Source organism: Oxyura jamaicensis, chromosome 9, assembly GCF_011077185.1.
Source record: "Oxyura jamaicensis isolate SHBP4307 breed ruddy duck chromosome 9, BPBGC_Ojam_1.0, whole genome shotgun sequence".
Lineage (NCBI taxonomy): Eukaryota > Metazoa > Chordata > Aves > Anseriformes > Anatidae > Oxyura > Oxyura jamaicensis.
In genome coordinates, this window is record NC_048901.1 from 2595812 (window position 1) to 2606786 (window position 10975).

At 40.9% G+C, this 10975-nt stretch overlaps 1 protein-coding gene across 4 annotated transcripts in view; it reads left to right on the forward strand.

Annotated features, from left to right (window-relative positions):
- The window catches only part of SLC16A14 (solute carrier family 16 member 14), a 16214-nt gene continuing 5239 nt past the window's right edge, over positions 1-10975 (forward strand). Inside the window, exons 1-6 of one of the 4 annotated variants that reach the window (XM_035334710.1) lie at positions 1-414; positions 1517-1620; positions 4024-4260; positions 4517-4589; positions 5564-5707; positions 9013-10005. In XM_035334710.1, coding sequence (XP_035190601.1) covers positions 4532-4589; positions 5564-5707; positions 9013-10005 — 1195 coding nt within the window. In that variant the 5' untranslated portion in view covers positions 1-414; positions 1517-1620; positions 4024-4260; positions 4517-4531. Of the gene's footprint in view, positions 415-1516; positions 1621-4023; positions 4261-4516; positions 4794-5563; positions 5708-9012; positions 10006-10975 lie in introns of all 4 variants that reach the window. The other 3 variants (XM_035334707.1, XM_035334708.1, XM_035334709.1) reach the window with 3 other exon arrangements.

The following is a 10975-nucleotide window of genomic DNA, read 5'->3' on the forward strand; positions in this document are numbered from 1 at the left end:
ACCCAACGGCCATTAAAACCTTGACACCGGCTGCTTTTATTGGATTATATCCTCTGCCTCTGATGCGTATTTCTGGCGATAACCTGTGCGGCAATAAACTTCATCCAGCCACCAGAGTGTGCATGTGAGAGGACTGCAAATCTCCTCAGCCAAACCAGAATTAGCCGGTATCGCAGGAATGAAAGAGCGTGGAGATTTGAAATCGCGGGGAATGGAAGCCAGACGGAGCAGAGGGCGAGCCGCCGGGGGAGCAGCAGCCCCGAGCCCGGCCCCGGGCTGCAGCAGCAAATAAACACCCCGGCGAGGCCGAGCGCAGCCGGGCGCAGGTCGACGGCGGCGGGGAGCGGAGCTGCGGCGGCTGCGGGGCCCAGCGCCATGCCGGCCGGGGCGGCGGCGCGGCCGGGGCCCGGCGAGGTGAGGACCGGGGGAGGAGCCGGGGCCGGGGCCGGGGCCGTGCGGCGGAGCCGGGGCGGGGAGGCGGCGGCCGCCCCGGTGCTGCGGGGAGCACCGGGGGGAGGAAGCGGCGGCGTGTCCCGGCCGGCTGTCGCTGCGCCCCGCGGGTGCCGAGAGCACGGTGAGCAGCGTCCCCTGGGCAGGGCACGGCGAGCAGCCCGCAGGGGCTGAGGGGCGCCGGTCCCTGCCAGCAAACAGCCGCCACTCGCCGCCCGCTGAGTCGTGTCCCCAGCCAGCACCGTAACGCGGTGCGTGGTACCCAGCCTGGCTGCCTCTGGCTTGCCGGCTGTGCACGCGTGCACGCCGTGGCGCTGGTCTGCAGAAGCGGGTGCTGGTCACACCTCCGGGGAAGCCACTGGCAACCGAGGGGCTCGGAGCAGTACCACGGTCAGGTTAGAATGATGAAAGTTACCACGCCCAAAATAAGCTATGCTTTTAGCACTATTTTTTTCAGTGCATCTTCAAAACCCAATTACGTGTGACATATCGAATGGCAAGACAAAAGCAAAAGTTCCTCTTTATAAAACACTTATGAGTTATCCTGTTCGATCCCATACTTTTCAAGGCAGAGGCAATCTGGTACTGCAAGAGGTTACCAAAGAATATGTAAATTCTTCATCACATGGACTTCTTATATCCAGATCAGAGGTATTTCTGATAAACCTGTTCAACTTCAAGCCAGGGAGCCATAGTTCCAGTGATGGTACGGGGAACTTTGGTGTTTCTCTGCTAATTTTGGTCTTGTTACAGCACCTGCATTTGTCTCTAAAATAGCTCATGAGTCAGATTTTTCAAAAAAGCTCAGCGTTTATGTGGATACTAACACTTGGGCCAATTGTCTAAGAGCTCTGAGTATTGTGTGCATGCAATATAAAAAGCTTTTCTGAAAAAAAGTCTAGTCTTCCTCCAGCTGCCCAAGCAAGAATCCTGATTCTCCTCTCTTTAAATGCAGTCCCTTGTGAGGGGCTGTATTCAACATGTACTGTGAGTGCGTCTTCACTACCTTGCTTGTTGGGGAAGTATATGTGCCTTTACAAATCAGCTACTGTCATTTTCATTGCAGTTTCTCTAGGATTTCACAACTGCTAAGAGCCTCTTGGGCTTCTCTGACTTCCGTGATACTGTGTTCGTGGCAGCACTGTGCTGTGGGAAGAGAACTGAGGGCAGGTAAGAGCATTTCTCCCAGGTGCAGTAGGCTACAGGGCGATGAGTCAGTAGTGGGGAGAGGATCCAGACGTCCAGTCCTTGAGCCTCAGAGTTCATGCAGTTACTGGAAATGACCTTCTGTGCGTTTGAGTGTATTCACTCTGAACTTGTGACATTAGTGGGAAGTTAGTATAAAAGTAATAATAAGCAAGAATCCAGTTAAAAGGGAAAACATATGCATTTTCCCAAGCTTTGTGGGGGTTGATGCACACCTGACATTAGCTCTCATCTGATCAGGCTAAGCCCATTCTGTCAGGATGCTTGCACTTCATTTGCTGTTGCAAAGATGAGTGTCATATCTTTGAATCTCAGTGCCAATTATTTTTGCTTTAAATCATTTTGAATATATGAAAGAGGTATCTATATCCTGTCCAAAGAAGAAATTTTTTTGTATCCAGTATTAGATTCAGGTGCATACCAAAACAAAACAAAAAAACCAAACCAAAACAAAAACAAACAAACAAACAAAACAACAACAAAAACAAACAAACAAAAAAAACAGTCAAAAGCATGAAAGGGAAAGGTGAGGTTCCACATTGAATCCTTACTCTGAATCTTGAGTTACATAATTTTGTGTTCCATTATCTAAGATAATATCCATCATACATTTTCACTAATCCTACACAGACTATAGTTAGCAGCTTGAAATTTTCCTTCATTCTTCTATTTCTCTGTCTCTCTCTCTTTTTGTCTTTCCATTTGCATGATTATTTGCTGTCTCTGTTACATTTATGCAGTTTGTGTTTCTTTCGAGTGGGCTGAGTCCTCCATAAGTAGTCATATAAACTGCATCAGTGGGGGACCTGGCTCCCAGAACCTTAATAAGAAAGGGTAAAAATGCCAATTTAAACACCTACCCTCTGTAGAAGGAGAATTAAGTATAATTGTAACTAAGGCTATCCCAGGCTGTCCTCACATTCAAAAGAAAGCCCCTACCCCTCATCCTCAGCATTCCCCTCGCCATGTATACAATCCTGCCTCAAACACCCTGGCGGACCTCCAGACAGATGACTAAGCATAATCCCTCTTCTTTTTGCTGCCTGATTTGGAAAGAAAAAGCCAGTGAGCCAGTTCAGTGTGTGTATGAACTGGCACCCAGGTGTGTACTCATCATTTGGTCATGCGGCCTGTGTTAAATGTACACGGTTCTTGTTGTTCCTTGCTGTCATCAATACTCTCCTTCTCTCCTCCATGGCCAAGTTAGGGCTAGTGATAATTTAGTCCATAAAGAGTATCCATGCTGAAGAACTAGATACCAGAACTGTATATCTTTTAGCTCCCAAATTGTTGTATGAAGCAAATCAGCGTGCTCCTGGAGGCAGCCAGATGTTCAAGTGCCCTTAGCTACCCACCCTTCCCTGTACTGCACGTAAGGGTTCTGTGTCACTTAACTCTGAAGGCGACTTACCAAGCGGCCAGCTTGGAGAGGTTACATACGCGGGCAGTTTGTCGCTGTTTGTGAAAGTAGCTTTGTCCAACCGGCTCTGACTCCATCTACGTGTTAATATGAAATACCTGAAGACCTTCTCTGTAAGTTTGTCTAGCAATGAGAAAAAAATAAAATAGTTGGGAAAAGTAGTAACTAAAGAAGCAGAATATACTCGTATATTTAAAGGGAACAGCTCAGATTTTCATTAGTAAAGAGTCTGAGTTGTTCCATTCTCTGTCAATGTATTGTGCTGAAGAGCTGGCTCTGAGCTGGAGACATATCTCTGGAGAGTTCACAGAGTACACAAAGCTTTTTAAAACAAGTTTTGGTAACTTTCTTCTCTTGTTTGACTGTTGTGAAGCTGATGGCTCTTTCTATTTCTCCAGAGGAAAAAAAAAAAATTACAATCTTTGGTAATTTGTGTCATTACACTTATTTCTAGTCTCCATGGAAACCTATGTGGTACTCGACAGCCATGTAACATTTCAATATGTTGCAGAATAAATCAGATAGAGGGAAGATTTGGTTCTGTACCTTGCCTGTTACTCAATTAAAAATTCCTTGCAAATTGTTTTGAAATTATTTTCACATTGTGTTGTAATCTTCACAGAATAACAATGGACAAAATCAAAGCAATCAAATCAAGCTGTTATGGCTTGATCCTACATGTCTATGCATGTAGCTCTGCCACTCAGTTTGATTCTGATAGGCATTGACATTTATTTGGAAGAATTCATTGGTTTTAGTAGGATTATATGGATTAGTACTATGGAAACTGAGAGCATAAGCATAAACTGTTTGTCAAAGTAACTCTCATAAAAGTTTAAAGTTTGCCAGAGAGGTAGTAATAATGCTTTCTTTGTGATTTATATAAGTAAAATTAAGAACCTTAAATTTTATCTTTCTGTCTTCCCTCTTGTCCTTCCACTACTAAGGAAAACATACATCTCAACATACATCTCAAAACTAGTTTCCTCTGAAAAAAATACAGTAATTCAACCCACCTTGAAGATTTCCTTTTTTGATTCCAAGCTTTATTCACTAGAACACAGTCACATAATCTTACTGGGACAGCAGAAGGTGATACACAGAAGGAATATACAGAGAGAGACCAGTCTTTTTCTGTGACCACAGTCAACCCATGAAGAGTGAGTGCTCTCAGCCACATACAAGTAAGTAAATACATAGCAATGGAAATAATGCAGCCTACTGGCAACCCATAAGTACTCCTATGTAGACAGCCATGATAATAAATAGAAAGATAAGATCTATTCTAATTAGAGAATTTGAACAACAAAAACTCATTATTCACTTTACAACTGCTCTAAAAAAAAGGTGAAATATCATTGTGATTTCTTCACCGTAACCAAGCTACAAAATTGGATCACTTTGAATGTGTTTTGAAGTTTTTTACTCTATTTATTTCAGAGTACTGTGGAGAAAATGTATGCTAGTCGAGAGGATATTGGATACGATTTTGGAGATGACTCAAAAGTTGGAAGTAAGCCCATTAAGCCCAATCCAAACATCGATGGAGGATGGGCTTGGATGATTGTACTTTCCTCTTTCCTTGTGCACATACTAATTATGGGGTCCCAAATGGCCCTTGGAATACTCAACATGGAGTGGCTTGAAGAGTTTAATCAAAGCCGTGGCTTAACAGCATGGGTTAGCTCCCTTAGCATGGGCATTACACTTATTGTAGGTATGTTCCAACATCATTTATTTCAGAGCTACAGAGATTTTTAGAATATGCTTATTGCTCATCCCTCAAATATTTTCTTACAGTTTTCCAATTTATTAGCAGAGCTTCCCCATTTTTCCTGACTTGCCTTTTTAATTTGTCGACTCACTAGTACAAATTTTACAAGTTAGAAGGAGATAGGGACAACAGGGAAGATGGTAGAGAAGACAATTCAACTGGGAGACAGCATGAGCAGGAAAGGATTGTTAGTGACTTCAAGGTCTCATGAGAATCAAGAAAACAGATCATCTGCTAAGCTTGTGGACTTCCTCATACTCTGAGGAGAGAATGTGAGGAGAGCAACCCAAATAATATCTATAGGGGTGTGTATGCATATACAGACCTCTGTTTCCCTAAATTAAGATTGAAAATGTGTTTAGGTCTGCCTAAAACATTCCACCGAAAACAAAATAAAGTATTTGCTTGTAAAAGAAGGTCTGCACTCACACAGCTTTCATTTTGGGGAACAATATTTTCATTTTGTCTTCTGTTTAAACCATTCCTTCTTCACAGATCAATTTTGATTTTAGGTCTTATGGGTATTTGCTTGGTTGGTTGAATTTTTCTTTCCAGGATTTTAAACGGTAATAGGGAAAATGAACTGAATTGCCTGAGTAGTGTGATGTTTAACATTTTGTTTAAAACAACATTAATAATTTTCACTTGAAAAAATATTAGGCAATGTAGAGATTTAAATAAATAGCATAGCATTTTTTCTTGTTCTTTAACAGGGCCTTTCATTGGTTTATTCATTACCATGTGTGGGTGCCGCAAGACAGCAATAATTGGAGGGATATTGAATGCCCTAGGCTGGATATTGAGTGCCTATGCCTCAAATGTGCACTACCTCTTCCTTACATTTGGAGTGACAGCCGGTAAGCTATACTAACATTTGAAAGTTCTTTCAATGATTTTTGATGGCTTTGGAATTTACCTGGGTGAGCAAAGAGGGAAGTTAGACTGGTTCCTGCAAAGTTTTTCCAAATTAAAAAAAATAATAAACTTTTAGTTATGGAATATAACTTGACTTTTGTTTTTATCTTATTCAGCCCTCATGTGATCTGGCACAGTGTTATAGTCAGAGAAATAAGAGACAATGAGCAACATCCTTGATTTCAGTAGAGTTATTCTAATTTTTCTTTCACAGGCTTTTCAGACTGTTACCTTTTCAGAAAGCTTATTTATTTACACAGTGGATTGGGCCCAATGGCTTTCATTGTCATTTAAATCTACCATGTGAAGATGGCATTTTTACCAGTTTCTCCCATTTGAATATATTTGATGGTATTCTTACATAGAAGAATGAATGTAATGAAAACTAACAAATGGAATTTAAAGATAGTAAAATACTGTCGAACTGTATATCTAGCTAACTCCTCTCTTTGTCACAGAAAAAAAAAAACAGCTAATATTTCCTCAGATTTGTTATAGAGTTGCTACATATTAACAAAATACAAGAATTTGATAAGTGTGTACTGTTTCCATACCTATTTTAAAGGGTGTTACATGTATATTTTTAATGGGAAAAAAAATAGATGTCTTTCTTGCAAGCAGATTGTTGTATTTGTTTCATGTGCTTAATCCTTGTTAGTATATTTGATCTGCCTGAATCAGAACAATGCATGTGGTCATATTTTATGTGTAATTTTTAATAGTGGATATTCATATTACATCAGCAACCACTAATAAATGGCATCTCATTTTGCTACATGTTCTGGGTGAGAGGTGAGAGAAACATGTAGCATTATTTCCTATTAAAGGTTTGTCAGAGGTTATGGCACACTGCTATGTAACAGTTGTAATGACCATTGAGAAAACATTCCAAATAATTTTAGAACTAGACGTTTTCACTCTTCTATTTTAATGTAAAATTATTAATAGGGAGGCTTGTGGGGAACAGAATACTTTCCTCATGTGTGAGAAGATGACAGGAGGAGGGAACAGGGTATTAGTTATTACCAGTGAGGTAATTACAGTAATGACAGTAGACAATTCAGGTAAACATAGAGTATTCCTCTTCTGAGACAAAGTCAGGTCTCTAGGAAACCTTTTTATATATGGAGACCAACTGAAATTTAGATAGGCATGAAAGTTTATGCATTTTTATTGAAAATAAATAGGTTAGTGCCTTGGTGCTCTTTTTCTTGCAAAATGTGTTTTCTTGTGAAAATATTTAGCTACTTCCAGAAAGCCACGTGGAAGAACCCAATATTATCTACTTAAAGGAGTGCTCCATTTTATTCACTGTTTCCTTCTGGAAAGATAAACTGTTGATTAAATATAAAACAAAAATATTAATTCAAGTAAGAAGTACACAATTTGACCTTTAATTATTATTTGAGAAACAGTAAACAATTCAAGGGACTTTGAAATATTATTCACTACATGACTAATATGACAGAAGTGCAACAACAACCAAAAAATTGTTTGTGATCCTGGCAATGGCTTCAGTACCCTCCATTCCTTCAAACTACCCCTTCACAGAATTTCAGAGAAATCTGCAGAATTTCTGTACGTTTTTTTTTTTTTTTTTTTTTTTTTTTTATTTTTTTTTTATCTAGCTGGATGGAAAAAAAAATGAAACCAGGAAGGATCACTATGACAACTCTTTATACCAGCACACCATAGATTTCAGTAATGTTGTAAATTTCTAAACAAACAGCAATAATTACAGGCAAGGTTTTGCCCTTTTGGCAGTTTCTGTTCCCACACATATTGGGTATATTCAGGCAGACAGGAACCTACGCTGTCTTTGTTTCAACTGCTTGCTGCTTTTCAGAAAGAGTATATCAAGAATATTAGACAAAAAGGCAGAGATTATACAGAGATTTTAAAAAGTGCCCCTCACCTCAGAACCATTCCCCTCCTCCAGCTCCTCATGGTGCCTGCCCTGTCCCCTGTCCCCTTGCCTCCTGGCCGCCAGCTTCACCCCAGCCCCACATGCTTTTCTGCCTGTGGTGGCAGTCTGGGGGGCAGAGGAGCCTTCCCTGTGGCCAGGGGAGTAAAAAAGCCCTCAGGGCCCAAGGGAAGGGGAAAGCAGAGCCAGGTCATGATGTGGCACCAAAGTGCCAAATCTGTGAGGAAAAGGAGATGAAGAGGCCTGTGGTCCTGTGCCTGCATAACGGTGGCATGCCTTTGCTTGTAATTAGACCACACTTTGCTATGTAGCCCACAGAATGGAAAGATAAAATAGTTCATAACATTTTTTACTTCACAGGATGTGCATACAAGTGCAGTAAACACCGATGTGAGTATGAGCCTGGGTGATGGGAATTGGGTGGTTTTAAAGCTGTTTTTTCAGCCTGTTGCACAGCCAGCAGCAGGCCAGCCTGGCAAGGCAGGGCATCCTCTGGCAGAGAGAGAGCACCTTCAAGTTTTCGGCTGGATTTGGGGAGGGAGGCACAGTGCAGAACAGAAGTCTGATAGTGTGTTTGCATTGACTAGAAATAAACACTTCTAACAGGCATGCCAGGTCACCTCTGACCATGATACACTGCAGTGATGTTGAGGTGATTTTTTGTTTTCAAGCTTTGCTGGCATAACAGCTCTTCTCGTCCTGATTTAGCTGTAGGATATCATGCAACTAACTTATCAGATATTTAGGAAAGTTTTTAAAACCAAAACACTGTTCTAAATTATGACCACAGTAAATTTGAAGATATTTTCTGTGTACACCGCTTTTCCAGTCCTCCTTAAATGGCAGGTATTTGCTGTGGGAAAGATTAGGCAACTGTTACCTTTATGGATGTGATTGCAAAATGCTCAACATTTCCTGCTTCAAAAAGGTATCATTAATATCCTGTTTTTTAAGAATATGCCTCTGCAGCAACTGTGTAGCCCTCCCTGTACTTCCCTGGTGCAGCAGTGCCTAGAGATGTTTGTGAGATGTTTGGGGCTTTCTGGTGGTGGCATGTGGAACTGAGATAAAGGTTTAATCTTCCTTGTATTTCAGTTTTCCCAGCAGTTAAATAGCAGTATTTTATTCTTACTGGAACAAGTACCACAATTTTTGGAAAACACTACAAGACAGAAATGAAAATTAACATGAAAATTGAATATTTATTCTTGATTTTACTATTACACTTCTGCAAAAAATAGGAATAAACCTGATTCATTTTCACTGTATTTTTTTTTCTCGTTGGCATGAAGTTCAGATTTATTTTGATTTTTCTTTTCATAGGTGTTGGTAGTGGCATGGTTTATCTGCCTGCGGTGGTCATGGTAGGACAGTATTTTCAAAAGAGAAGAGCACTTGCGCAAGGACTGAGTACCACAGGAACAGGGTTTGGAGCTTTTTTAATGACAGCCTTACTGAAGTATCTCTGCAGGGAATTTGGGTGGAGGAATGCCATGTTCATTCAAGGTGCAATCTCCCTCAACCTTTGTGTCTGTGGGGCACTTATGAGACCACTATCCCACAAAGATGTTAATGAAAAATATGTTGTGAGAAGTAATGGTGAAAATAATCAGGCAAAAGCTCTGTCCCATTCTGCAGAGACTTTAAAATCTAATGGAATCCTCAGTGAAGAAACAGGCAAAAAAGAAGAGGCAACAAATGAAGAAGTGCTTGACAGTGTTAAGCACATAGAAACTGAAGGTAAATCTAGAAGTGGAAAGAGTATGTATGGACTGCTCATTCTTAAGACAGCGAGCCAGCTGACGGTTACGGTCAGGAAGGGCTTTGGAATCTGGTACTCCAGTTACTTTGGAGCTGCATCGTTGTTTACCAACAGAGTATTTGTGGCCTTTATAATTTGGGCTTTGTTTGCCTATAGCAGCTTTGTCATTCCCTTTATTCATCTTCCAGAGATAGTCAAGCAGTACAATTTATCTAGTCAGAACAATATATTTCCATTGACGTCCATTATTGCCATTGTGCATATTTTTGGTAAAGTGATCCTTGGAATCATCTCTGATTTCCCTTGCATCAGCACTTGGAATGTCTTCCTCATGGCTAACGTCACCCTGGTCACCTGCATTCTTACTTTGCCACTAATGCAAACATACATTAGTCTGGCTGTGATTTGTGCTCTAATAGGATTTTCTAGTGGCTATTTTTCCCTAATGCCTGTTGTGACTGAAGATTTAGTTGGAACTAAACATCTTGCAAATGCCTATGGCATCATCATCTGTGCCAATGGAATATCTGCATTGCTTGGACCACCCTTTGCAGGTAAAATGTTCAAATTCCTGACCAACAGTTACTTGTTTTATAACCATCTGACTTGTTATGTTATTAAGCTTTCTTATGCTATGAACATTCACAAAATTACAGCTTTTCTAGAATGGACTGTAACACCCAGCTTTACATTGCACATATTTAAAGAACACATCTGCTGCTCACTGTACACACACAATAAAAATTACCATCTCTGTAAACAACCCCAAATCTATTACAAGCACTCCTTTCAATGGTATGTTTCTTTAAGATATTACCATTTTTTAAAATGACAAAGGATAACCTATTTTTATGTGTTTGTGTAGTATATGCGCTATATCACATGCACAGTTACGCCTAGATGAAAATGGTGAATAGCTTTCAGGGTACACAGGTGTTTGTACCATAGTATTAGCCTCAAGAATTATGAAGTGTGTCTGGGCTTCACCATTCGAAGCTGGATGTGTTGGTTTGACTGACATGGCTTTGCCTTCCTTCAGCCGCTGGTATCTCCTTTGGGGACCACGCTCCTCGCCATCTCTTTACTGCTATACACAGCAGAAGGCAGGAGTGTATGTGGTGTTATCCCCAAAGTTACTTAGGTGTAAGCAAACATTCATTATATTTTTTTTTTTAAAGAAAGATGTGGGAAAGTATGGTGGGGAGAGATACAGGCACTGACAGTCAATACTGTAGCCAGACACTGGCAGTCTGTTACAGATATGCAAACCAGAATAAAGCTCTAAGAAGCCTTGTAGCTAACGGCCCTGCTCAGCCAGGACTGGCACTAGGCTGAACGAAAGCCAACTCCACCACGAGCAGCCCAGGAAAGCTTAGAATGCTCTCAGTTTATCTCCCCAGCACTGAGTGAGCTGAAATGACTGAGGAGAAAGCTCATTTAGTATCCTTTGATAAGTAGCAGGTTTTACTCTACCATATCCTCTTTTAGCACCTCTCAGTCTGTGCTGAATGTATATTTGTATTT